At 32.7% G+C, this 27,918-nt stretch overlaps 4 protein-coding genes across 5 annotated transcripts; 3 read left to right on the top strand and 1 right to left on the bottom strand.

Annotated features, from left to right (window-relative positions):
* Positions 1 to 15,952: 15,952 nt before the first annotated feature.
* LOC120174930 lies at positions 15,953 to 17,019 on the top strand. The gene is made up of 2 exons (XM_039181654.1): positions 15,953 to 16,045; positions 16,133 to 17,019. Exons 1-2 carry the CDS (start codon positions 16,010 to 16,012, stop codon positions 16,931 to 16,933), a joined length of 837 nt encoding a protein of 278 aa, XP_039037585.1. The 5' UTR covers positions 15,953 to 16,009; the 3' UTR covers positions 16,934 to 17,019.
* A 1,735-nt stretch (positions 17,020 to 18,754) lies between these two features.
* LOC120174931 (60S ribosomal protein L23A-like) lies at positions 18,755 to 20,001 on the bottom strand. 2 transcript variants are annotated; one of them, XM_039181656.1, is made up of 4 exons: positions 19,925 to 20,001; positions 19,798 to 19,847; positions 19,103 to 19,460; positions 18,755 to 18,853 (listed from the first exon to the last, which is right to left on the bottom strand). In XM_039181656.1, exons 2-4 carry the CDS (start codon positions 19,808 to 19,810, stop codon positions 18,769 to 18,771), a joined length of 456 nt encoding a protein of 151 aa, XP_039037587.1. In that variant the 5' UTR covers positions 19,811 to 19,847; positions 19,925 to 20,001; the 3' UTR covers positions 18,755 to 18,768. The 2 variants fall into 2 exon arrangements, with proteins under 2 accessions (XP_039037587.1, XP_039037586.1); XM_039181655.1 differs by having other exon boundaries at positions 19,798 to 19,841; positions 19,924 to 19,996.
* Positions 20,002 to 20,929: 928 nt separating this feature from the next.
* Positions 20,930 to 24,518, top strand: LOC120174973 (UDP-galactose/UDP-glucose transporter 5B-like). The gene is made up of 12 exons (XM_039181694.1): positions 20,930 to 21,156; positions 21,232 to 21,355; positions 22,010 to 22,123; positions 22,278 to 22,370; positions 22,514 to 22,579; positions 22,760 to 22,858; positions 23,219 to 23,298; positions 23,602 to 23,714; positions 23,837 to 23,925; positions 24,068 to 24,154; positions 24,237 to 24,305; positions 24,381 to 24,518. The coding sequence occupies exons 2-12, from the start codon at positions 21,245 to 21,247 to the stop codon at positions 24,492 to 24,494; spliced, it is 1,035 nt and encodes a 344-aa protein (XP_039037625.1). The 5' UTR covers positions 20,930 to 21,156; positions 21,232 to 21,244; the 3' UTR covers positions 24,495 to 24,518.
* A 1,071-nt stretch (positions 24,519 to 25,589) lies between these two features.
* On the top strand, positions 25,590 to 27,449 carry LOC120174974 (glutelin type-B 5-like). Its single transcript, XM_039181695.1, has 3 exons — positions 25,590 to 25,867; positions 26,316 to 27,036; positions 27,139 to 27,449. The coding sequence occupies exons 1-3, from the start codon at positions 25,672 to 25,674 to the stop codon at positions 27,155 to 27,157; spliced, it is 936 nt and encodes a 311-aa protein (XP_039037626.1). The 5' UTR covers positions 25,590 to 25,671; the 3' UTR covers positions 27,158 to 27,449.
* Positions 27,450 to 27,918: the final 469 nt, after the last annotated feature.

The following is a 27,918-nucleotide window of genomic DNA, read 5'->3' as shown; positions in this document are numbered from 1 at the left end:
CAAAAATTATATTTTATTTATCAATCATGTTATCAATTTTCAAAAAATAAAAAATGTTAAAATATAACCATGAGAATAATGACCGCACGATAAAATAAACATCAAAATTTTAAAAAAATGGGAAAAAACTATGAGCAGAAAAATATAATTTTCATTAATGTAAACAATAGAGCAATATAAAAGTATTTGTAGAATTCGACTTGAGTTCTAATCTTAACCTCTAGTATTTTTTTTATATGAATAATTACTTGATTATACGAAAGCATGCTTAGCAAGAAATCTGCTAAAATTATGTTTTATTATTTTCAATCAACATAAAATAATAGACTTTCTACTTTCAATCAACATAAAAAAGAATAGACTTCTGACTTTCAATCAACATAAAATGGAATAAACTTTCTACTTTCAATCAAATTAGGGTTTCTTACTTTTCTTTTTATTTTGTATCTTCGTCAATTTGAGTAAGAACAAATATCCTAACAATCTCAACCATGATATGAATTTAGAAAGTGTAAAGAGTTTGATGTAAATTCTCAAATTCGCTAAAACATTTAAACTAAAAAAAATAAATCAAAATTTCACCTCAATGATCAAATTTGAGAATTTTAGGATTTTTATAATAATTTATATTTTTTAAGTTCAACCAATCAAACGTTGTCATTGTAATACCCCAAAATTTTGATTAGTTATTAAAGTGTAAATTTTGAAAGTTTGGGGACTAAAGTATAAAGTTGTAAAAGTATAGCGATTAATAATGTAAATTTTCAAAAGATATATATATTTGGATTTGTAAATTAGTAGTTCAGCCCAAGATAATTATTTTAATGAGTTTTAGATTTTTGATACGGAGTTTGCATAAAAGTCTATTAAAGGATAAAGTTTGATATATTATTGAAATAACCAGTTCGAACCGGAAGTTTATAAAAATTTGCATGAAGGCATATTTGGGTTGGAAAAATTATATGAATATTTTTAAATAGAGAAATTTAAGTTGGATCGGTGGAATTTTGTGAGAATTGCACTATAAAGTGAGATAGTGTAATATAGTGACTAAAATAAAATTTTGGAAAATTGGAGAGTCAAAAAGAAAATTTGAGAGATAATATTTTTACACCTATTTAAAAATATTAAAATAGAGATAATGTAGTGGCATGGTTGTAATTTTGGGAATTCATTAATGGCAATTTGGGTTTTTGGCCTAAAATGAATAAATTTTTTTATTGGTTTTAAAAGTCAAAATTGGGGGGATTTTTTTCCAGAAATTTCGGGAGTATATTCTTTTCCAAAAATTTGCTTAAACTCATAGCCAAGGTGAGCAATTTCTTTTATTTTCCATTTTTGATCACATTTAGTAAGATTTTGGGCTAAAGTGTGAAATAAGAAAATAATCCCCATTAAATTCTCTACAATTGGTGTAATTATTTATTGGTTTCATGCTTCAATGGTGAAAGTTGTGATTTTGGTGGAGGAATGGGAGTTGAGAATTTGAAGAAATTAAGTTAGATTTTGATATTAGGAGTGTTGTAGGGTTATAATTAAGCATGAAAGTTGAATAAACATTGTTGGAGGGATTGGTCTGGTGATTTGGCCATTGATGGATATGTTAGGAACTAGGTTGAATTTGATTTATTTTACTTTGAATTTGATTGAGAATGATTAGAATTGATTGGAAATGAGTTTTTACTTGATGAATCAAGTTTGAAATAAGTTGGAGAGTATTAGGAGCCTATTTTGCATGACTTGAGAAATTAAAGCATAATTATGTAGTTGTTGAAAATTATTGTATTGTGCTGAAGGTGATTATGTTGATGATGTTAGGATCTTCAATTTATTCATTTGTGTTCATTTGATAAGCTAATAAAAGTGAGTGAATAAGTTAAAAATGCAAATTAGTGAAAACGGTTTAAATTGGTAATATGGGCAGTAAGTTTAGAAAATCACTATAAATTCTAAAATAATAAACAAAAGACAATTTTTATATCGTTGGATTCCTAAATCAGTCTAGTTTGGTTTAAAATAAATGGATAATGATTTAGAGGTGTATACAAAAAGATATAAATTTTAATCGGTGATAGGTCATAAACTTGGGCAGCAGATTCTGCTCCAAACAGATTCTGTAAGCTAGATTGAAAAATTTGCCATAAAATGTATAAGTTGAATTAGAAGAAGTTCCTTATATGGTTAGATTTTTTATTCTAGTCTAGTTTTTAATGGTACAAACGGAATAATTTTTAAGTGTATAGATTAATATAGAAAAATACTTCTTTGAGGGTAGTCCAAACTGTCAATATATGAAATGGTGGTAAATTATGCATTTTGTGATTTTTTTTGTTATATGCTATTTTAATTGGTTGAAATGAGCCAACTCTATTATCTTAGCACGAAAATTATGACATTTATCTTATGTGGAAAATATGATAATTTCATGGAAATGTTGCTTAGAGGGTGAATTTATGTTGGAATCAAAATAGAAACAATGTTAGGAAAACTTAAAAGTATTTAGCCAAAGGAAAGAAATAAGAAAAATTTGTGGTAAAATTTTACAAGGTTTAGAAATTATGAATGAGTGATTCTATATGATTAGAATATGACTTGGGCCAATTTAGAAAATGGTGAAAGTATAGGGATCTAATCGCATAAATTGAGAAATATGAGGATTAACGTGTAATTGTTTAATAATTGATGTATTAGGATGAGATTAAAAGTTAGAGTGCTAAATTTGATGTCTAGATGGTGAATTGGAATATTTGTGAATTTAGGATTAAATGACAGGAAGGACTATATTAAACAAAATAGAAAAGTTGAATTAAAAATTTAAAAGAATTTAACTTATGGTTGAAATTATGATATTATGGATTTAGAATCAAATTTGGAAGAATATATAAACTAAATAACTAAATTATAAATATGGAGAAATTAGGGATTAAAGTAGATTGAGTATGAGATGATGTGTAAAGTCTAAATAATTATTAGAGAGACTTGAATAGTTAAAATGAGATTTGGTTTAATGTGAAAAGTTGTATAAGATAGAGATCAAATTCGTAAGTTTTAGGAAAGTTGGTGGTGAAACGACAATTGGGTAAAGTTAATGTGTTGCATTTAATATAATGTGAAAATAGTTTATATGGATTTAAGTTGAATATTAAGGAACTAATTTGCATATATATTAAATATTGAATTTATAATTGAAAGAAAAATTTATTAGTGGTTAAATGTGAAATGTTGAAAAGTTGAGTGAATGATTGTAAAAAATAATGTTAGTATCGATTTGGTAAAAGGAATTAGTATTGAATATCCGTTAATAATACTTTTAAAACATTTATATGAACATGAATTATTAAGTTAATTAAAGTATTACTATATGTTAAAATAATGTATGAAGTTGATAATTATTCTTTAAATATTTTATATTAATAAAGATATAAGACATAAATAAAAGTCCAGTGTATAAGACATGAGAGTCAATGATGTAAGATGTAGAGTGAACAAGTATATATTACTCATATGACTCATGTACATTTGTGGTGCACGGGGTGAAGTGATAATTGCATACAATATAGATCACTCATATGACTCATATACCTTTGTGGTGCATGGTGTGGAGTGATAATTGAATACAGTACATATTACTCATATGACTCATGTACCTTTGTCATGCATGAGGTGAAGTGATAATTGAATACAATACAGATCACTCATATGACTCGTGTACCTTTGTGGTGCATGGGGTGGAGTGATAATTGAATATAGTACAGATCACTCATATGACTCATGTACCTTTGTGGTGCATGAGGTGGAGTGATAATTGAATACAATACAAATCACTTAAATGACTCATGTACATTTGTGGTGCAAGATGTAGAGTGATAATTGTATACATTACATATCACTCATATGACTCATGTACCTTTGTAGTGCATGATGTGAAGTGATAATTGAATACAATACATATCAGTCATATGACTCATGTACCTTTGTGGTGCATGAGGTGGAGTGATAATTGAATACAGTACAGATCACTCATATGACTCATGTATCTTTGTGGTGCATGATGTGTAGTGATAATTGTATACAATACATACCACTCATATGACTCATGTATCTTTATGGTGCATGAGGTGGAGTGATAATTGAATATAATACATATCAATCATATGACTCATGTACCTTTGTGGTGCATAAGGTGGAGTGATAATTGAATATTGCAAAGATCATTCAATGAGACTCGAGTATCATACATTCTCATGATTATGTACTGGGCTATAAAATGAAATTAAAGAAATAGTACAGTAAATAGTATATTATATGAAACAATACAACATCAGATACAAAACAGTAAAAGATACAATACAATAAGAGAAATAATGTAATAAAAGAAATAATACAGTAAAGAAATCAATACAGAAAAAGGAACAGTACAATGAAAGGAATGATACAGGAAAAAGAATAATATAGTGAAAGGATTGGTACAGGAAAAAAATTAAGTATATGATAAGGAACGATACAAGTTTAATTATTACATTTTTCAGTAAAATGTTATAAACATAGCATAAATTACATTGAATATTATAGATTATAAATTATATTGGTTTGAATTTACATACGAATTATATGTATATTTTTGTAATGACGATAATATAATAAAAGTTGTTGTCAGTGGGAGGTCGTGTGGCGGGAGACAACAACCAAAGAAACATGTTTTAGAATAAATCTGATTATAGATGTTACAAATATTTTATGTATAGCGTTGTAAAAAGAAAAATACTAGAAATTATACTCAAACGGGAAATGATATAGTATAAGAAATAAAGAAAGGTGAAAATATGATAAGATACTAAATGGTTATGTATGAGGATAGTAAAATATTATATTATAAAGATTATCAATTAAGTTTTAAAATAAACAGTTTTAGATTACGATATGAAATAGTATTAAACTGCCCATATACTATGCGAGATCGAATGCAATGTGAAAATTAAAATATTATATTATGATTTTATGTGGTTAAATAGTCTGAGTCTAAATGATTAAATTTGAAAATTTTAAAAGAAATAAATTTTTTACCGTTTTCGAACAGTAATTGTTATACGAAAAGCGTTACATTATTAACTTGTATTCGGGTACGAATACGGGTTAAGGGTAGTTAATGAAAATTATTGTGATCAAGATAAGATATTCTCCAAAAGTGTGAAATCAATCTTACGAAGAAATGTAAGAAGTATAACAAATCGTAATCAAATTTACAACGTAAGATCACAATCGCACACTAAATGAAGAAAGCCATACAGTTAAGATTAAAATTTTATACCTAGTCACCAAAGCAGCCTCCCTGGATGATACATTTGGCTCAGGAGCTCCATAGTTGCAAGTTAATTAAAGACATATTGAGAGAGAGAGAACAAAGAAGTTGATTGCTTGGCTTCTTCTCCCGTCTACGTTTTAGGAAGTTTCATGGAGTAGGGTTCAGTGTTGTTCATGTGCTTTGCTTTTTGAAGCAGATGGAGACCTTGTGATTGGATCCATATTTTCGTGTTTTAGGTTCAGTAGCAAGCATGAAGCCAGTATTGCGGTCCTGTGGGCAGATGCGAGGTTGCTGGAGGAGTTTATTATTAAAGTTTTTCTTGTTTTATCTTCGGAATCAAAAATATTTAGTTATGTTTCTGGCAACGTGGTGAAGAGGGTGTGGGATCCGACTACTAGATATGCCAGGTCTCTCAAGGTTGTTTTGGGTGGTCGGATTGTCGTTGGTGGTCGGTCACATGCATTTGGTTCAGAGAATCAGCAATTTAGGATATTAGTTTCAGGTGCATTGTTCTTTGTCAGTTTTCGAAAGTTCGCTCCACCTTCTCTAGTCGGAGTACCTATGTTGCAGGGTTTTTAGAGGGTTTTGTATGATTGTTTTTCGGTGGAGAGAGTGTTGTCTGGTTGCTATAAGCATAGGTTGTATAACGAGGATGTCATTTTCCCAGTCTTTTTGGCAGTTGAGTTTGGTGTTAGGGTTGTTATTAGGCTATTATTGATGGTGGTTATCCAGTTTATTGGAGTGTATGGTGAGCTGGATCAGCAGAGTTAACCGATGTTGAACCTGTTTTCTCGAATTGGTTTTTTAGTAGGGTTTGAGCAGAGATCTATAAAGAAAATTTGGGATTTTCATAGATGATTCATCGTTAGTGTGGTACTTTTATTTCTTCATCCTTTTAGGGGTCGTGTGGGGTTCTGTTTCTTTCATTTCATGAAGTAGCAAGGTTTAGAGTCTGTTTCGATATAGCCAGATTGATTCTGGTAGTGCAGTGGGCGTCGGTGGTACCTGAGAAAAGCACGTTTATCATTAAGGGTAGGGTGTTTTCCTTTATTATTCTTTCGGAGGTTCATGTAGAAGATTGTGAGTGCATGGTTGGCTCATGGGCCGGTGGTGGAATGGTGTTTTCAGTTGTTGTCGGTGATGGGCAGTTTTCTTGGTTGCAGGAGGGGTTTGTTGCATCTGCTAGCTTCGAGATTCCCGCATGCTTCCTTTAGTGGTTTTTCGCAAGTTGTCAGAGATAGTTTATTTTTTGTGCCCATACTGTCTTTTTGGTGGGTCTTTTTATTAGTCAGAGATAGTTTATTTGTTGTGCCCATTTTGGTTTGCCCCTTTCTTTGTCCATTAGTGCCCAGGTTTCTTGAAGCTCTATTAGCAGTAGTTTCTGTTTTTCGAGGTTGAGTGGAAGGATCGGGTAGAAGCATATTTGAGTATCTAAGTCTAAATTCCTTTCAAGTCAGATGGAGGTATCAATTCTGCTGTGGGGTTTGTTTCGTATGGCTACCGGGGAGTGATAAAGAAGCTGGGGCGTCCTGAGCACTGGCGGTTTCTTTGGGTGTTCAGTTTTGGAGCTACTTGGAAGAGGGTGTTTGTGAGTCTGGTGTTCACTCTTCTTTTGGATTCTAAAATTGTGTGGTTTCCGTTTGGGCCAGCTGGTTAGTTATCGAGAAGTATTCGATCCCTGGTACTTTTTTTCGGTCCGTGTCCGAGCTTTCTGCAAGCGAGTATCCATTTCTAAGTGATGTGCCTTAGGTCAAGCTCAGGGTGTTGGTGCCTGCTCGTTCCAGTGCTAAGGTTCATTCATGTGGTTTTGTTGTTTGTGTATATTGCTCTGTGTGTTCTCTTTTCATACTGTTGGTGTCAGTGTTGATCCTATTATGTGATGGTTTGGAGTTTATGGTTTGATTGTTGTTATAATCTTATGTGTATTTGTTCTTTACCACCTCAAGGTATACTCTTTTTCCTCCATCTAGGATTAGGGAAGTTTTTTAATGAGGTCCTTGAGGTGGTTTATTTTGTTATTCTCTTAATACAAAATACCCTCTTTCAAAAAAATAAATTGTGATCAAGATAATGTAATTTAAAAAACTCGATTTTTCAATTAATAAGTCGTAGTATGTTTATTTACTTTTTAAAATAATAATTAAAGATACTTGATGATTTCTTAAAAATCAATTACCACAAAGGGAAAAACTAAAATAACGAGCATGAAGTAGACAACGAAGAGAGATCTCAAAGCCCAAGAATGTGCATTCTAAAATATATCTTCTTTTTATTTGAAAATTGATATTTTCTCTTTCACATCAACATGCACATACCATCAAATTTATTCGTCATCTCAGCCATACCAATTAATGCAACTGTTCAACTTCAGAATTATGATGGTCAAAGGTATCAGCTTTGATTATTGATCTGAATGCCGCCATGCAACCACTTTGTGGTGGAATTTAATGCAGAGGATGAGTGTGTCTACCCTTTTTGCTTTAATTAATTTCCTACTTCATTAACTTTGTTCAAACTTTAGACTGGTTTTTTGTTCTATTAATCAATGCCAAGTGAAAGATCCGAAAGGGAATGTTCTCATTGCATATCCCTTCGTTTTCTTTGGTCAAATCTGTATTGAGATTGACAAGTTTCTGTCGACCGTAAGAGGTTGGTTTAACAGGGAACCATTGCAATGGCCACCATTTCAATCATGTTCTTGAATATGATTTCTATTCCATCTAGAACTTAGTAGGTCAGGTCGGGTCAAATATATAATTTTATATCACGAATGTGGTAAAATATAATATTTTACTGTTGTGCTGGATATTATGATCGTGAAGCACATGAGATCAGCTATAGCATTAACAGTACAAGTTTGGTTGGATTGCAGACATGTAGAAAATTTAGTTCTAACCCTTAACCGTCATGCTGGTGAAATGGAGGAGTAAACGCCCATTGAATAGCAGCGCCAGCTAGATATTTTGCATGCATTATTATATATTTCATATTCAGATTATGAAAAATCCATAGTTGAAAGAATTTGCATGTCGCATATGAAACTTTTCCCTTCTCTTTGGGAAATGGGCAGGCACAGAGTAATCCTTCTTGTACGGTCCGTGACAAACGGCGGAAAGGAAAAAGAAAACGAAGTCGTTTTGTTTACATTTGAAGACCAATGAATTTATGGGAGCGAAACAATGGTTATAACCCAATCATGTCTCATCAATATCGTCGACTTGACCCCTACACAGTCCCTGCACAATGCCGTTTTTAGTTTTAACCGGATTCATTAATTAGAATTTAATTTAATTTAATTAATTTATTAATCATGAAAAAAATTAATTAGCATGGAAGATTGATTTTTTTTTATTTGATAATTGGATGTTATTTCAATTATCTTCTTTATAGGTTGTATTTAATATTGTCAATATTTTATGATTTCTTTTTTCTCGATGTTTTAGAATTTTAATGTCTAATTTTGATAATTTAAAAGTATTAAAATAATTTTTTTATTTTTTCCTTTTAATATTCTTTTGAAAAATCCTTGAAGTGTTGTTTGTTCAACAAACAATTAAATCTTCAACAATCAGTTCGTATTTTTAAAATTATTTATATTTAATCTTAATCTTAATCTTAAAATCTTATCTCACGTACTTTTAAAGAAGCTAATATGAATATTTTTATTTTTAGGTGATTTAATAAGTCATGAAGAGTACGAGCCAAAATCTTACATTAAAAATTCAATACAAATATTCAAAAAATATAATACTAATTAATTTTTAACGATTCAATTAATTGTCCAACCGAAAATATTTGGGTGACTTTCTCAAAAAATTTAAAAAAAAAAAATCTAACACTCCTAAAAATAATGATGTGAATACTTCTATTTTTTAGTGAATTACTTAATCACCAGGAATGCGAAATAAAATCTTAAATTTAAATTTAATAGAATCACTTTAGAAATTTATTTGATTTCAAAGATTCAATTGATTGCCGGACATATAATATCTCGTAACGAAAATCCTTTCTAACACTTATATATTAAGTTCTTTTGATATTTTGGCCGCTTAAGTAGAAGTCATCTAATTGTGAAAATGTTGAGATATTAACTTTGTTAAAAATCTCTAGATTGATGGAAATAGTGTTGGTTGGATTAATAGGTGGTCCATAAACACAAAAGTGAAGTATAGTTTTCTAGTTTTAGAGATTTTTTAGATGTGTTGGGTCCAAATTGTCCAAGTCAAGTTTGTAGTTAGCAAGGTGAGGCACGAGCTACTTACCGGTTCTGGTTTAGAAGAGGAGAGAAGCATTGGCATGTGCCACACTAGCCACGGTCTACACGCCAAGTGTCGTGAAATCATTAGCACATGGCTCATGCTCCGCACGGCGACTCTGCTTTGTCGCTTGTTCACAACTAGTGCCCACATGACCCATACCTAACCGCCATGTGCCCAAAGTCCATAAAATGACATCCCAATTGGCTACCACAGTACTTCCAAATACCCCCCCACCCACTTTCTTTTATTTGGAACATCTCTCCTTTTCTAATTTCATTTCATTTGGAAGATTTAATTATTTCACCTCGATGTTTTAAATGATATCAATGCAATGCATCTGAATTTGTTTGCACCTAAAATGCTCGTGGCACAGTATGATAAAAGTAAAGCATACATAATTTATTTCCAAGGAATTCCTTTTTTTGTTCGGTGATAAATGACAATGGATGAATTTTGATGGTTCGCATGAATAGTTCCAGTGTTCGACAGGTAAAGTCGTTACTTGTTTGGAAACTAGATAGTGTAATAGTAAAACCGGGACTTGGTCTCCGCTTTATTGGACCGTTTCTTAATCTCAATTTTATTTTCAACTACTACAATTCATCAGAGACATAAGTATCCTTATAATTTATTTAGTAGGTCACTATTACCATTTTATATATAGCCTAGTTCTATTCCCTCAACTAACACAGTTAAATTGAAGTTAATGTATTTCTTATATAGGGAATATTTAATAGTTTATTATTATAATATATAAATATAATATTTTTTTAAAAAATTAAATAAATATATTTGTTGTTTTAATAAACATACACAAATATCAATACTAATATCCAAAGTCTCTTTACTGAGTTGAAAATCCATCGTTGCCTATCAATTAACAATAGATATTAGCCCAGCAGAAACTTGATGGCATAGTTGAAGTGTGTAAGGGTTTAGGTTTTGTTGCTTTTTCAACTTAATTAAGTTTTTTAAAATTATTTTTAACAAACAAAGCTAGAGGATTAGGGGTCAACTCATTATTATAACTCATCCAAAATAGATTTTATAATATTAAACTTACAAAAAAAATTGTAAACTACAAATTATTATTCAAATCGATAAACTTACAAAAAATGGTATTTTTCATAACTAATTTATAAAAATATGTTTAAGATTTTTAAATATTTTTCTTAAAAATATTTTCTTTAAAATTTAAATATAAGTTCTTTTTTAACCATATAATATAATGTATTTTATCATTAAATCTAATAATTTATTAAGTATTTACAAAATAATTTAAATACTACCGTAAAACTTTAAAATATACAAAATTCACCAGATAAAAGCAAGAGATTGAAAATGATTTAAATACAAACTCTCGTGCAGTCCAACACTTCACCAGGTTCATTGTATTATGAAACCTATTTTTTTCATTTATTTTTTTAATTTTTCATCTTTGTCAAGTCTAATTTAAAATTCAGCAGCATTCGTCAGCTTCTTGAGCTAAGAAAAGCAAAGCGTGCATGAAACCACAATACTGAAAATAACGAAGAAACAAAGGGCATAAATTGTAATAATTAAATATAGGAAAAACTCTCTATTATTCCAGATGCACAGCTTCGAGTGTACTACTTTGAGATTAACAGGTGGAATAAGGAATAATGACATTATTAATAATGGAGGAGGAGGGATCTAATGGCTAATGAAGCTGGGTATGGGAGTTTTCGTCCTACAAAGAGTTTATCTATACAGACAAAAAATATTAGAGAACATGTGGAACATTGTGGGGGTTAAAGAAAATACTTTTGTTTTCTTCTTAAAAAAACATACAACCTTATCCATGTTCTTTTGTTCTGTCAGAGGGAGGTTTTTATCTTTCAGGTTGGATTAAGGGAATGCAGTGCATATATGTATGCCTACAAAACTGGTGGGATTCTTTTATATAATTATTAATGTATTCGTCAAAAGAGAGAGAGAGAGAGAGAGAGAGAGAGAGAGAGAGTTACTCTTGTTGATGTTTTATATTTTATTTGTAATATTTTTGTAAATAAAACATGAAAAATTACTGTTATTGATGGATGTTCTAAAACGTGTTGAATACATGAAAATAACCTTCTTTATATATTTTTTTTTCCAAGCCTTCATTGATTTGTGCATTTTTGTGAGTGCGCACATAGGAATGGAGAGAGATTGCAGGAAAAGTTAAGCAGAATAAGTGAGACAATCACATGATTGGGCAGTTCATAATGCAATCTAGGACATCCTTATGAAATTATGGATGTGTATTTTATAATGTAAAATTGTAACTTTTTCATCAAGGCATCATTATATGAATTATTAATTATTTATGATTTTAAAAATTTATAATTTTTTATGAAAAACGTAATTATTATAAATTTAATTTTTTATATACTTTTTATCATAATTTAAATTCACATAATTTATATTATAATATTAAAAAATTTAAATATATATTTTTAATTTACACCATCGTCTCTTAAAATAATATTTTTTTCAAAAAAAATACTTTTTAACTCACTTGTCACAAAAGTAACACTAATTTAATTTTAAATTGAATTATTATTTAATGACAACTGTATTTTTTTAAAATATATTTTAAATTTCTAACAGGGATTGATTTACGTGGTATTGTGTATTTAAAAGATCTACGTTGTGAGACTTACCCACCAAAATCAGATTGTACAATTGATTTAAATTAATCAAGACAAAGCTCTCGAGAATCGAGAGGACAAGACAAAAATAAGTCTATTTTAAATTATTTATTTAAATATTAATTAATAACATTCCATAAAAGATTAGAACAACTTACAGAGTCACGGTCAATGCATCCTTCTCCCCTGAAGTAAAAGCTTGTTTACAAATTACAGTAAGTTTTTAAAAGCATAATGTTATAGGTGGAAATCATGAAGAAAATATTAAAAAATTTGGTAACCGGAAAATTTAGCTTGTCGGTTTGTGTCGATACAAATGAAAAATATATCGATCTATAGTAATATAACAGGTAAAAATATGATAAAACTGGTGTCATTATGATAAAACCGGTAAACCGCTACCGGATATATTGAAAGTGTCGATAAATTAATATAAGTATCGACACTTTTGTAATTTAAAAGAGAAGAAGTTATAGTGTCTAAAAAGTGTCGATACTTTATACAAATATATCGATCCATAGCAATATAACAAGTAATAATATGACAAAACAGGTCTCGAAATGATAAAACCGGTAAAAGGCTACCGGATATATTGAAAGTGTCGATACATTAATATAAGTATCGACACTTTCGTAATTTAAAAGAGAAGAAGTAATAGCGCCTAAAAAATGTCGATACTTTATACAAATGTATCGATCCATAGCAATATTGACATTCATCTGATAATGACTCAATCTTTTCCTGAATCCGGTACAATGTCTCCCGTTGAAGTTCTTCTTGGAACGCATGCAAAGATTCGCGCGTATAAATCTCAGAAGCATGACTTTCAAATTCAACCAGTTTTGTGATCAGGAAGGGCTTCGTCTAGGAACTTAAGTAATCCGCTTTCAACTCGTTCAGACGCAATCTACTAATTTCATCTTCAATTGCACGAACAACATCTAAATATGTCTTATTGTGTTTCAGTGCAATTGCGAGTGAAACATTCATAGACTCGCATCTTTGTGTTGAGCGAATATTAACAAAGAAATGACCGGTTAGATATGCTTGTGCTCATAAGTGTCGAGTATTTTCCTTCTCAATCACCCATGGATGCTTTTCGACGTTGAACTCTGAAACAACTGAACGCCATTGAATATCAAATTCGTCGGTTGTCCACCAGGAAATCATGCATTTTGAGAATGCTGCTGTAAATTTTAGGTCACCAATGTTAGCTTGTGCATTGCGAGAAATATGCCAAGAACATAATATGTGCTTAGCATTAGGGATAACAGATTTGATAGCCCTTTGCATTGCCCTATCCCCATCGGTGACAACTGAAATAGGCGATTTATTCATCATGGCTTCTAAAAAATTCTGTAGCGCCCACTCGAAAGATTGGGACGTTTCGTCAGTGATTATGGCAGTAGCAAACACAATTGTGTTATGGTGATGATTGACACCGACAATAGGCATAATTGGTCGACCATACAATTATCTTTGTACATTATGTCGAACGCAATTACATCACCGAAGCATATGTAATCTGATCTTGATGTAGAATCCGACCAAATAAGATTATGCAACGCCCCTGATTCGTCTACCAAGTATGTCACAAAAAACCCGGGATCATCATGTTTCTTATAATCAAAGTAAGCAATAAGCGCATTCACATCCCCATCGACGATTTCCTTTGCTTTGCCTCTTTGAAGTGCATTGTAGAGGTCTTTATGTGTAAATCCAACATTATGATAGCCCCTGCCTGTTGCGTTAAATAGTTCATTACTTGTGACGTGCCAACACCGACCTCTTTCAATGTTGTTGCCTCATCGATACCAGCCTTACTTACACCTCTATTAGAACGCATAAATGGTGTCATAGCAGGTGTACACAATGCATGATTATGTTTCTGATAAGACTTACTTATAACCCACTGATCGTTTGTATTTGTTGTTGTAACTACGATTCTAGCCTTACATCATGTTCTTGTGATTGGCGTATGAGCACGTTGACGATCAACGGTATTGACTTTTGATACTCGAAACCCATCTTTGGAACAACAAAATTCTTGTGTCTTCACATTCCCTTCCATGTCAAGCCGTGTTGTTCCCCGACGTGCACTAAACCCATGTTCCCGTGCGAATTCCTTGTAAAAGTACCAAGCTTGATCACGTGAAGAGAATAGCTTACCAACCAATATGTCAGATTCATCAACATTATGTACTTTATGGCATTCCTCAGTTGGCTTAACATTGTCTGCATCAGTATGATCCATGGCAAAAATTTTGTTGTGCAATTTCAGTGGTCCCAACAGGAGTTGATGGAGATGTATGTAAGTAAATGTTCATTCATGTTTCAGTGGTGCTTTCAATAGGATGTGATGTGGGGTATTGGTAGTGGTGGTAGTTGAAGGGTGGGTACAACATTAAATTTTGCAGGACATATTCAGGTATGTACAATAACTACATAATTCAATAACTTTAAAGTAATAGGTAAAATTACAATGTAGGTGGTAAAATTAGACTATTTTAATGACAAATAATTATAATGTAATAGGTAAATTGACAATGTAACCAATATACTTATACCGTTTAATTATAAAACAGGTTAACATAAAGTATCGACACTATTAGATTTGTATCGATACATTTATAAAAAGTATCGATCCCAAAATCAAAGAGACCGATAATTATAATGTAATAGGTAAATTTCCAATGTAACCGGTAGAAATATACCGGGTTCATGAGAGAATAGGTCAACATAAAGTATCGACACTTTTTTAATTTGTGTCGATACATTTTTTCAAAATGAATGGCAAACGAGGTGTATGCATAAAGTGTCGATACATTTGTAAAAAGTATCGATCCTCGAAACATCGAAATCGATAATTATTATGTAACATGTAAATTTACAATGTAACTGGTTAAAATATACTGATTAATTAGCAAATAGATCTACATTATGTATCGACACTCTTTAAATATGTGTCGATACTTTTTTACAAAATAAAGCACAAACGAGTTGCACGCATAAAATGTCGATACATTTAAAATTGTATCGATCCCGAAAATATCGAAACCGATATACATAATGTAATAGGTCAATTTATAATGTAACCGGTTTAAATTTACCGGTTTTATGAGAAAATATGTCAATATAAGTGCTACCTATTACATTATATAAGCGCTACCTAATTTGTTATTGTACTTGATAATATTTCTGGTTAAATGCCTATTTTATTATATAAGCGCTACCTATTATATTATATAAGCGCTACTTAATATGTTATTGTGCTTGATAATATTTCCGGTTAAATGATATAACATAATCGATCTAAATTTTAACCGATCACTTATTTAACCGATCATATTATTTTTTAATCATTTTTTAAAAGCCGCACAACAAAACTTTCCAGTAAAATCACTTTGACCGTGAACATAAAGTTTAATGCAAATAAAGAAGGGACAATCATCCTGAAACAATGGGAAGAGTTTTAATGCTAAATAAAAAAAGGAATCTCCCAAAGGTCATTTATTTACTTAAAATTTTCTAATTGGAAAGTACAGAGTTTTCCATAACTTTTTCATATTTCCCCCTTGATGTGGACTGGTTGTCTCGTTCCTCTGAGTTAAAAAAAGAAAGAGCCAGAAGAAGATGAAGAAGAAGACCCATCTCTTACATTTTGACTTTATTTGCCTTTGATTGCTCTATAAATCACTCACTAAACACCTTTCCTTAACTCCCTCTCCCCCTTCATAATTTCTTCCCTTTGCATTCATTGCTTTTGATTTTCCATCTTGGACAGTACCTTAAAAATGGAAGATTTGGGTTCTTTCTGGAATTATCAAGAGGTGGGTCTTCTTCTTCTTCTGTTTTGTCGCAATGTTGTTCTTTGTTTATGTTGAAGTTAATGGTTTTCGATTTTTATGTTTTGACAGAGTTTTGATGACTTGAAACTGAAGCTTCAATACACTGCAATGGAGCTACACTCTTCGAAAATGGAAGCGAATGAGCAAATAAGGAAATACAAGGAGGAGTTGAAGCGCATGCTCAATCTCCTGAACCTTGCTTACCAAGAAAGAGATGAAGCCAGAGACCAATTGCAGAAGCTACTCAACAAGTTAATGCCATGTGAAACCCCGTTTATGATTGCAGCCAAAACAAACTCCAGCATCACTGAATCGAACAGTTTATCAGACGCATATAATAATCATTCTTCCCCTGTTGATTCTTTGTTTGATGCCGTTAATTCACCGGATTTTCCCGCCGTTAAAATGAATGACCCGAGTGGAATGGGGCTTTTGAATCAACCCTTTGGGTTGGTTCCTTCAATGGTGATGACGACCAAGTTTAATGGTGAAACAGCTGTGATAAATAACCTTGCAAAGGGTAAAACTTTGCCGGAAAAAGGGAAGCTTTTGCAGGCTGTAATGGAAGCCGGGCCTCTCCTTTCGACGCTGCTTGTTGCCGGTCCTCTTCCTCAATGGAGAAACCCTCCTCCTTCCGAGACTTTCAAAATCCCCCCTGTTTCCATTTCTAAAACTGAGAATGAGACTCGGAAACGAGTGAACTCGTCATTGTGTCCTAAAATGACTCGTGGGACTCATCAAATGTGTTCATCGGCCATGTTGAGCTTTGCAACTTCTGGTTCTGCTTCAGGACTGAGTCACTCACCCATTGTGAGTACGAGTGCTTGTGCTAACACTCAAATCACAGTGACAAAGCGGCAAAGGATTTAATTTGGCTTGAAAGAAGCTTTGGCCTCATTTTTTGTAAAGATAAAAAAGTTGAGGGATGATGGTGTAATTTGGATACTTTTTGAGGGGTTGTATTGAATGAAGGGTGGATCATAGCCGTTTTAAACTTTTTTTAATTACTTGAAGTTTATTCCTTTTAAATGTATTTCCCCCAGTTTTTATTGCTCTACAAAACTCAGTCAACCAGGATGAATCCAGTTCAACTCCACTAGGAACCAATCATCAAAGAGAAACTTGTTATTAATAGGAATCATGAGTTATAAGAGTAATATTGAAGAAGTAAAATTGGAGAAGAAACAAGCGTTGAATGAAAATGAAAGAGAATGAAAAGGTTGGAGGGTGAAGTCGGTGATTGTCAGGCAGAGTGATGGGGACGCCATTAATGCCTCTTTCAGACCTCAATTGCAGCAAATAAACCCAACTTTCCACCTTGCTCCTCCAGACCACGATAGACTTCACCATGTTTCCTTGATTTGCTTTCACACCTGTGCTTTTCATGTTTTACTCTTTTAATGTTCGTTTTTCAGAAGAGTACCTAATATCATTTCCATTTAGAGATTGCAATTTTCAATATAGATTCCACTTCAGATGTTGACAAATATTTTATCTATTTAAATTGATTCAAATAATATTTAAACTTAAATATTAAAATTATAATATGATTTAAATCTAAAAAAAACACATGCAATAGAAACTCTTCTACATTAGTCACTGAATAAAGAATTTGAATATCTAAATCCATGATTGAAATTAGTCCAATTGTATCATCCTTATCCATCAACGTCTCCTAAGAATATAGGTTCAAATTCTATCCTAGTTGAGTTGTGATTATTCTTTTATATCTCTTTGAATGGTACTAAAAATTGTTACACGAGAACGTTTTTTTATTCTTTTTCTTTGCTACTCAACGTCTTTAGGGAGAACAATACTCTCTTTCATCACGTTTCTAACAGAAGAAAATTAAGATAAAAAATAAAATAAAATAAAATAAATCGTAAGAATGCAATAGCAATAGTTGGAAGACATTAAAATTTCATCATATTTGAAACTTATGCTACTACAACGGAACTTTCAACTATTCATTATTCAAATTTGCAATATTTAACCGAATAATGAAATAATAATTTTGCAAATTTCATATTTAATTTTGATCTATTTTGTATCATTTGGAACATGTTTGAAAAGTCATGATAATTTGACTTGGAGTGTAAATATATTCTTTAATTTTATAATTATTATTATTTAAAAATTAAAATTATGTAATTATAACTAATATTATTAAATATAACAAATATTAAAATATAATTATACTTCTCAAGTAAAACATATATAAAGAATTAACATTTACTGTAATTACACTTGATTATCTAAACACACTTAAAGTTTCAATTTTTAAATTTGGATTCAAATAAATCTTATCTGATAAAATCAATTTAAATCAACTTTTTTAATCACAAAAATAACATAGATTATTTTAGTGCTCAACGACAACGCACAGCATTATTCACCAACATTGGTTTCTAGTGACCCAGACAATACTTGAGAGAGAAATGAAGGCCAATGCGATGAGACACGAGAGGACTACGACAAGGAATGGTTGGGCAGTACCATTTGATCACAAGTCGACATTTAAAATGCAATCGCATTTCACTAGTCATCAAAGAGATTATATCTCAAGTAATAATAGCCAAAACTCATCCATTGAACCAATTAAAAGCTAATATATTAAATATTCCTGCTTAGTCCCAAAAGTACCTGTCTCTCTTTGCAACAAAAACAAAAAATAAACCCTTCAAAACAAGCTAGTCAACAACTGCTTAGATGATTCCAATTTTGTTTGCCACATCCAAGGCATCGTACTCTGGAGTCAACCTAACATATGCCTTCTTCGTGCCATCAGGCCTGCATCATAACAATGTCCACAATGTTGTGAGCATAAGAAGGAAACAAAGAAATGCTAAATGAATGGTTCATCAAGAAACCACAAATGAAGAACACAATCATAAGCAACTATATATGCCAGATACTGTTATGGTGAATTCAAAGCATTGTTTATTCTCAGTTCTCCATAGGTAGTCTTCTAATAACAAATATGTTTCCCAATGAGTGTCAAGTGATCTAAGTTAACAAGCAAAAATGAAGTTTTTTTACCTGATCAAGGTGTTAACTTTCTTGGCCTGAATATCATACATCTTCTTCACAGCATCTTTTATCTTCTTCTTGTCCGCCCGGATGTCAACAATGAACACCAAAGTGTTGTTGTCCTCAATCTTCTTCATAGCAGACTCGGTTGTGAGGGGAAACTTGAGAATCTGATAATGATCAAGCTTGTTCCTTGGTGGAGCACTGATGCGTGGATACTTGGGGTTCCTATCTTTCTTCAAGGTCCTTGGCCTGTGAAAAGTGACCTTGGTTCGGATCATCTTCGCCTTCTTCTTAAAAGTGGGTCCAGATTTCACTGCTTTCGCAGCCTTCAAAGCCTGTGCCTTTGGATCTGCCTTCTTCTCAACTGCATAATATACAAAATCCAGATAATTTAGAAGAAACCTAAGCAATGCATCTCCAGTACCATTCCAAAAAACCATATCCTATAAATATCACTTGAAATGAATTCTAAAAACTATATCCATTGACATATTCACAGGGTTCATTAGCATGCAAACAATAAACCAGAATAGTCCAATGGTAAAATCATTCAACCTAAATAACATCCAATCCAAAATATTTATATTTAACTTGAGAGGCATAACAAACAAATCGAAACAGGAACAAGTATTGCCAATATAAGTGTAAATGAAAAAACGAGTGGAAACAAAGTTATTAAGGTCATGTTCAAATCCAAATACCTTTGGGAGCCATTGGTTATTGCTGCCTCAACCCCTTCTAAACCCTGAATCAGTAAAAGATTTACAAAACAAATAAGCTTGAATTCTTTTACAATAAAATCGAAAGAAATGAGACGAAAGGCAAACCTGTGGATAGGAAGCGAGCGGCACTAGGGTTTGCTGGAGGCGGGTAAGTGGAAATTAGGGTTTATATAAATGAGCTTCTTAATCAGCTAAAATCCAATGGGCTATGATTAATGGGCCAACAAATCTAAAAGTGTACCCACTAACTAGCCGAAAGTCCGGTCGATGTGCCGGATTTTGCATCCAATTTGAATTAAACTATTGGAACAAGCTTAAAATATGGTAGTACCCAGAAAGCTTACAACTTTGATTGTGAAAGTTGGGGAAGAAAGATCTTTGTCTTCGCTTTCAGGCGACATTAAAGGGAGCTTAAGCCTTTCAAGGTCCTCTTTCATACCTAACATGAAAGCCATCTGCTCAGGAATCGCATGAGAAGCTACCATAATGAAGGTTTCTTCAAAATCCTCACTTTCATCATGTACAACAATCACATCTTGCAGTGATTTCTAACCTTCTCTTGACGTCAATGCCTGCTCAATGGAAGAGAATCCCTTTGAAGGACAGCTGGGATCGTCTTCTGTATAGCTAACAAAGAAATCAACGGTTTAAGGGGTAACCTTAACCAAATATTTAAATTACAGTTAAAATCGTATTTATAGTTATATTACGTTTATTATGATTACAAATATAATAAATTATTGTGAATATTATAATCGATGTTATTACTACTCTAAAACAATGATTATTCTGATAACCACACCAATTTCTCAACATCTAGTACCAAATGGTACTGAAGCTGACTCATCATCCAGTATTCCAAATCTCAAGCGGAATTGTCATTTTCGTAAAGAGACAAAACAGTGTAATAACTGGTTTAATCTCCTGTATTTACATGGTCACATCCTCGAGAAATTGTCACATGCTTTAAGATGGGAAAACATGTAATAAACAGGGAAAATGATCAATGGAAAATTAGCGGCTGCTGACGTGGCAAATGCTTTTAAACGCCTCTAGTCTCTCTTCTTCCACCCCACCGTAGGATCCATCGAAAAAGCCAAAAGCTTTGTCTTTCCACTGAGAGAGACCCAAGAGAGAGAGAGAGAGAGAGGCGGCGGAAGGCTTAAAACGACACTAATTCCGATCTGCCCAAAGCTTGAAACGACAACTCTTTGTTTTATCAGTCCCGAGTTTCCGCTTCTTCCTCCTCTTTGAAAAAAACGCCGTTCCTTTCCTTCTTCCACGTGTCCCCACGATAAAAAGGTTTTTTTTGCTTCGATCCCCTCCGTTCATTTCCAGGTGATTTTCTATGCGCATTCTAAAGCTCTTTCTTCTCGTATTAATAAAAAAGAAGCTAAAACTGTTTTGATCTAGTGCTGAATGGGCCATGGCCGAACCATTGCCGAATCCGGATGAGGTGAAGGACAGCAAAACATGGAAAGGAATTTTCGCTGTCAGTGGAATCATGATTACGCTTGTAATCTATGGAGTTCTACAGGTTCTTTCCTTATTTGTTGTTTTTGTCTGCATATTAGTACGATTTATGTTATTAATTTTTAATTGCATCGTTTGTTTGTACCTAAATAAGATTGAAGATTTGGGCTTTTTTATATTACTCAAAATGTTGTTCTCATGTGAAATGTTTATAAAAGGAAAGACTAGATTTTTAATATCTTTGTCCAGAGCTTCTAGAACTATCGATTCCAGTAAAACATTTGCCAATGGAGGATCTTGATACTCTTGATGCCCTATTGCTTGGAAATTTGTATGTAAAAGAAAAAAAGTGGGAATGTTTGCTTTGGTGATAGATATATCAAAATGATTCTTATGTACTTCCTCACAAAAATGTAAGTCAATTTTCTTATACATATTAGAATGATTCACGTGTAATCACTTTAGTGCAAGTTCATTTTCTTATTTTGATGAGTTGGCCCGTATTAGAATTGAATTTGGTTTTTCCTTGTTTTAGGAGTAAGTAAATTAATACTAAGAGTTGTAGACAATGACAGTTTAGCCGTTAATGTATGATTATCTATTAGTAGCAGCATGAAGATCTTCCTTCATGTTTAGTGAATGTGGTTATTGTCAAAAAAAATGGTATGCTTCTGTTCTTTTTTCACAACGGGTTGATGGAAGTTTTACTCTCATGCAGGAAAAGATCATGAGAGTACCTTATGGGGTAAACAAAGAATACTTTAAATACTCGTTGTTTCTTGTTTTCTGCAACCGCATCACAACTTCTGCAGTCTCTGCTGGCTCTTTAGTGGTATGTAACTTTTTCGGCTAAATGATAGGAGTTGCAGGCCTTATGACCCTATGAAATTCTCCCAACGGATGAACCATCTCACCAAAAGATGTCAAGATTGGCTTGACATATTTTCATACTTCGAATTTTCATTTTGTTTCTCGTCTTTTTCTAGACAAGTAAGAAGGCATTGGATCCTGTTGCTCCCGTCTATAAGTATTGCCTCATATCAGTAACAAACATCTTAACCACAACATGTCAGTATGAGGTAAAGCTCTATCCTTAATCGGAACATAAATACACTTATGCTATAATCTGCACAATGTTTGTATTTTGAACATAAGTTTGCTGAATAAGCCCCATTAGATGCAGTTATGGTAATAATTTTAACGTCAACATTTCTGTTTCCAGGCCCTCAAGTATGTAAGCTTCCCAGTTCAGACCCTTGCTAAGTGTGCGAAAATGATACCTGTTATGGTAAGTTTTGCATGACTTACGCATATATTTATCGTAGTGGTTGGGCAAGTTTTTGGACTCTTAAAAATTTCATCCAATGTGTGCTAATTATTAACTATTAGTCCCCCTCATTTCTTCTTATCAGTTTTTAACTGGCAAAGTCTTCTGATCAATTTTCATCATATTTTTTTTTCAACACAGATTTGGGGCACTTTCATCATGCAGAAGACGTACAAGGGTTTTGACTATTTGGTAGCTTTTCTGGTGACCCTTGGTTGTTCAATATTTATACTATTTCCGGTAAAATTCTTGTCTTTGTCAAGAGCACTCACTCTGTTCCTTGTCTTTGAATGCCATTGATGATTCGGAACGGGTATTCATTTCCATGAACATGATAAGCTTTGGTTTAATATAAGATCTTGATTGGTGTGTGGAAGAGGCCGCTTTAGGATATATATTTAAAATTGTGAGGCATTGAACCACAGTATAACAAATCGACATTGGTTAGCTTTCTCTATTTGATGGTTGCTTTCATACATGATGCATTTCTATTAGCTATAGGTGAATGATCCTTTCTTTTATCTTTGAGTTGCAGATTAGCTGATTCTCTTGTGTGCCATAACTTTGGTTGTATGTGAACTAATTCTGCTTTCTCTGTAGGCAGGAATTGACTTAAGTCCTTACGGAAAAGGAAGAGAAAATACTGTTTGGGGCATTTCTCTGATGGTTGGTTATCTTGGGTATCAATCTGAAACTTATTCCTCTCACCATAACAGATACATACTGATGCCTTTTTTGTAACTGAATCTTCAAAATATAAAGAGAGATGTGTTTTTTGTTTAGACTAAAATCTCAATTGTCGATTTCTCAGTGGCATTTATTACATTGTTTGCAATTGTATTAGTGAAATCTGCTCTTTCGTGCCAACGATCCTTTAGGCTGAAGTATTTCTTTAATGTCAATTCAATTAGCATTGCTATTTCTGAGTGCTTTTGGGAGAAATAGTTTTCAATGCATTTAGATGCTCATTCTATTTTTCACAGATTTGATGGCTTTACAAGCACATTCCAAGATAAACTATTCAAAGGCTATAATATGGAAATACACAACCAGATATTCTACACGACGTTGTGTTCTTGCGTTCTCAGCTTCAGTGGTAAAATCCCTTATATTTGCACATAGGAATTATCTTCTGTTTTACCTATATGTTTGATTTGTTTGCGTTGTATTGTACCGATCGATCACTCCTTGAGATTAATTTTTCTCGATATGTTTTAGGTCTGGTATTACAGGGACATTTACTTCCAGCTGTAGATTTTGTTTATCGCCACAATGATTGTTTTCTTGATATTGTATTACTCTCAACTGTAAGTTATCTTTTTCCAAAACTGTTCCTAGTTTTAATAGGCTTTAACCGATGATGGTCATCAACTCTTGTTCTTCTATAACTGTCCCCAATTAATCAAGAATTACCATGGGGCTCTAAAGTTTAGGGATTATTTGTTTTAGGTAGCAACAACCAGTCAATTCTTCATTTCTTACACGATCCGTAATTTCGGTGCTCTCGCATTTGCTGCCATCATGACCACAAGACAGGTAGAGTCAAGTTTTTTTTTCCTCCTAATGCTATATTTCTGATTTGAATGGAGATTCTTCCAACTCTTTTTTGTTGTTCAAGCTGGTTAGCATCTTGCTGTCTTGCATGTGGTTCGGCCACCCCCTTAGCTGGGAACAGTGGATCGGGGCGGTAAGTTTTAACTACATTAATTCTACATTCTAGTTGATTCCAAAGGCTTGATGATATATTCGATGACTTGACCAGGTCATCGTATTTGGCTCCTTGTATGCAAAAAACTTTTGGAAAAAACCATCACCATCGCCCCCTCCACAACAAACAGAAAACAAAGCTTCAAGTCCCGAGAAAGCAGTCCCTTAAGTCTTTAATAAGTATTGAACTTGTACTTGCCAAAAATAATATTTAGGTTAAATTGTATATTAATTTTATTTATATTATGCCATGACGTTTCTATATGATTGTGTACTTTGTTTTAATTTTTGAAATTAAGTTAAATATCTCCCCCTCCTTTGACACATGTATAAAGTTATCAAGTTGACCTCAAATGGATGATTTTCAAGTTAATTTGACCTCAAATTGATGATTTTTATAATCAACGACACCTAACGAATGGTGTTAGAGAAAGACGAAAAATATTTCGAAGAATAAGGCAATGTTTCTCGATCTCAATGGAAGACGAACTACAACAACTTATTGTTTCACTGCATCAAGAGGGGATTTCGATAAAGACCTTGTATGATTACATGGTTTAACATCTTAGTAATAAAATATAATTTATCTAAATTTCTTTTAAAAAATAAATAATAAAGATAATTCTAAATTATTTAAAATACATAAGAGTCCTGACATGAATTTAACTATAAATAATTGATAACAACTTTAAAATTTTATAATAAAAAATCTGATAATAATTAAATTGATATTCAATATATGATTTTTTTAATATTTTAATTTGAAGAAAATTTAAAAAATAATATATATATATTTTAAGAATATCTGTTTTGATTGATAACAAATTCCGATCTTCTTGAACAAATAATTTATAGCAATAGATAATGATAATCCAACAAATTTAATCAAATAAATAATTATAAGATAGTTTATTATCTTCCTACATTCTATCCTAAATAATTTCTTCTGTTATAAAAAAATAACCATAGTTTTTTAATATACTAAACCATTATTATCTAATTATTAAAATATTAAATTAGTTAAGATACATAATTACTAATAAAATCTGAATTAAAACAATTGATTGTTTACCTATACTAATCAAAGTTTTGAATCAATTAAGGTAATTAATTATTAAAATCCTTAAAAGTCAATGATTTGTTTTAAAAGTTTAGATTATCTTAAACTCTAGAATTAGACTATCACGATAGATACGGATATTTACATCTCAGCTCTCATGGTTATAAATATCCATCCACCACACTTGAAAAATTCACCACTTCAGTGATTCTTTCTCTGCTTCAAGTTTTCTTCTTCTTTTTGTGTTAAGGGATTTTGGGATTTATTTGTTTTGTGAAAGAAGAAGATGGAACTAGATCTTTCTCCTAAGTTGGCTAAGAAAGTATACGGTGGCGATGGTGGAAGCTACTCTGCTTGGTGCCCCAGTGAACTTCCCATGCTTCGTGAGGGCAACATTGGTGCCGCCAAGTTGGCCCTTGAAAAGAACGGCTTTGCCCTTCCTCGATATTCGGATTCTTCGAAGGTTGCGTATGTTCTCCAAGGTATTTATCCCTTTTCTGGCCTTTGTTCAAGCACTACGGAGGCATCTTTTTTATCCATTTCTTTTTGTGTGTGTTTGTGAAAATGGCAGACTTGATTTTATTCTAACAAATTCTGGTTTTGGGTTTTTCTATTTACCAAAATATGTAATTTTCTTTAATCTTTCAGTTTTTTTTTTGTTGCTTTTATCTATCAGAGAAAGGACCCATCTTTTTTTCTGTAACTACTGTCTTATTCTGTAAAAAGAAAGCATCGGTCCTGCGTCCAAATCAATCCTTTGCTTTTAATGTTACAGAGATGAATTGTTGTTGATCAATCACTGTATGTGGTTTCTTTCCCAGAACTGCATTCTTGTTATAGCTTAGCTTTGATAAGTTTTTATTGAATTATCAATTTGCAACAAGTTGAATTGTATTCTTTTTTTTCTCTATGTATGATCTCTTGATATAGGGGTTGGTGTAGCTGGAATTATTCTCCCCGAATCCGAGGAGAAAGTGGTCGCAATCAAGAAGGGTGATGCCATTGCACTCCCTTTTGGTGTTATCACCTGGTGGTATAACAAGGATGATACTGAATTGGAGGTCCTCTTTATGGGAGATACCTCTAAAGGCCACAAGGCAGGCCAGTTCACTGAATTCTTTTTGACTGGCACTAATGGCATCCTTACTGGTTTTACAACCGATTTTGTTAAAAGAGCATGGGATGTAGATGATGACACTGCTAAGGCCCTCATCGGAAACCAACAAGGTAAAGGTATAGTCAAGCTTGATGCCAATGTTAAGATGCCTGAACCGAAGCCTGATCATCGAAAAGGGATGGCCTTGAATTGCGAGGAAGCTCCTTTGGATACTGATATTAAGAATGCTGGAAACGTTGTACTCTTGACCACAAAAAATCTTCCTTTGGTTGGTCAGGTGGGGCTTGGTGCTGATCTGGTTAGGTTGGAAGGTAATGCAATGTGCTCTCCTGGATTCTCTTGTGATTCAGCTTTGCAGGTAACCTATATTGTCAAGGGAAGTGGCCGTCTCCAAGTTGTCGGTGTCAACGGAAAAAGGGTCCTGGAAACCATTGTGAAACCAGGTAACCTATTGATTGTGCCCAGGTTCTTTGTTGTTTCGAAGATTGCTGATCCGGAGGGTTTGTCGTGGTTCTCGATCATCACCACCCCCAAGTAAGCCACTTGTTGTAAAACTCAGAGTTCAAGTTCATTAATTAAACCAGTTTATAATAGTTTTCCAATTGTGAAGCATAATGTTATAATTCTCGTTTGCAGCCTGTATTCACTCACTTAGCTGGAAGCATTGGGTCATGGAAGGCTATATCCCCTGAGGTTTTGCAGTCAGCTTTCAAGGTTCCGGCTGAGACGGAGAAGCTTTTCCGGTCTAAGAGAACCAATGATGCCATCTTCTTCCCACCGCCACAATGAAGAAACAAATCTCCTAAGTTGTCTGCTAGTTTCAGTTTTTTCTCTCTCCAAAAACATGGTTTCTAGTTTCTACGATGTTTAGGCCATAAAGGCTTTTTCTTTCTGTTTATGCAAGTGATGTTAATATGAAAGAATTAGAAGGTTTAAAGTTTTCATAATATTACATGCTTTCTTCCAATAATTCTCTTGCTGCATTTGACTATTCATATAAATCCTTTTACTGTTGAACGTTGCCTGATTCATGATCTCCGTCATATTGATGTTAGGCATCAGATTGTTGAATGGCCTTGTTGCTAAGGGCTAAAAAGCATTATGCGTCATGTCATCTACTAGAATCCAAAGGGTTTCACCTAATTTTGCTATGATATTTTTCTACTTATGATCATTAAATTGATCACTAAGTCCTGTAAATCCCACCAACTGAAGGTTGCAGTTGAAAAAATTCTGAGATTGATTGGAGGACACTCTTTGATTCTAATTCGAATAAAAACTTTTTCCCTCGTTTAAGGAATGATGAAATTGTTACAATTACTCCACCTTTAAAGAATTTTTTATGAAGACTTGATTGATATGATAGTGAAGTTATCAAGTATATGGGTGTTGTGCTTAGTGATGACGATGATTGAA

This window comes from Hibiscus syriacus, unplaced genomic scaffold (assembly GCF_006381635.1).
Source record: "Hibiscus syriacus cultivar Baekdansim isolate YM2019G1 unplaced genomic scaffold, ASM638163v2 tig00112131_pilon, whole genome shotgun sequence".
Lineage (NCBI taxonomy): Eukaryota > Viridiplantae > Streptophyta > Magnoliopsida > Malvales > Malvaceae > Hibiscus > Hibiscus syriacus.
Note: the sequence above shows the minus strand (reverse complement) of the source record. Positions and strands in the feature narration are given on the sequence as shown.

Coding starts and splice junctions, on each gene's coding strand:
- LOC120174973 (XM_039181694.1), top strand. CDS start 21,245: ATGGCCGAACCATTGCCGAATCCGGATGAGGTGAAGGACAGCAAAACA. Junction 23,299..23,601: donor CTGATGGTTGGTTATCTTGG/GTATCAATCTGA, acceptor TATTTTTCACAG/ATTTGATGGCTTTACAAGCA. Junction 23,926..24,067: donor ATATTGTATTACTCTCAACT/GTAAGTTATCTT, acceptor TATTTGTTTTAG/GTAGCAACAACCAGTCAATT.
- LOC120174974 (XM_039181695.1), top strand. CDS start 25,672: ATGGAACTAGATCTTTCTCCTAAGTTGGCTAAGAAAGTATACGGTGGC. Junction 25,868..26,315: donor GGTTGCGTATGTTCTCCAAG/GTATTTATCCCT, acceptor CTCTTGATATAG/GGGTTGGTGTAGCTGGAATT.
- LOC120174930 (XM_039181654.1), top strand. CDS start 16,010: ATGGAAGATTTGGGTTCTTTCTGGAATTATCAAGAG. Junction 16,046..16,132: donor CTTTCTGGAATTATCAAGAG/GTGGGTCTTCTT, acceptor ATGTTTTGACAG/AGTTTTGATGACTTGAAACT.
- LOC120174931 (XM_039181656.1), bottom strand. Junction 18,854..19,102: donor AAAGTTAACACCTTGATCAG/GTAAAAAAACTT, acceptor GTTATGATGCAG/GCCTGATGGCACGAAGAAGG.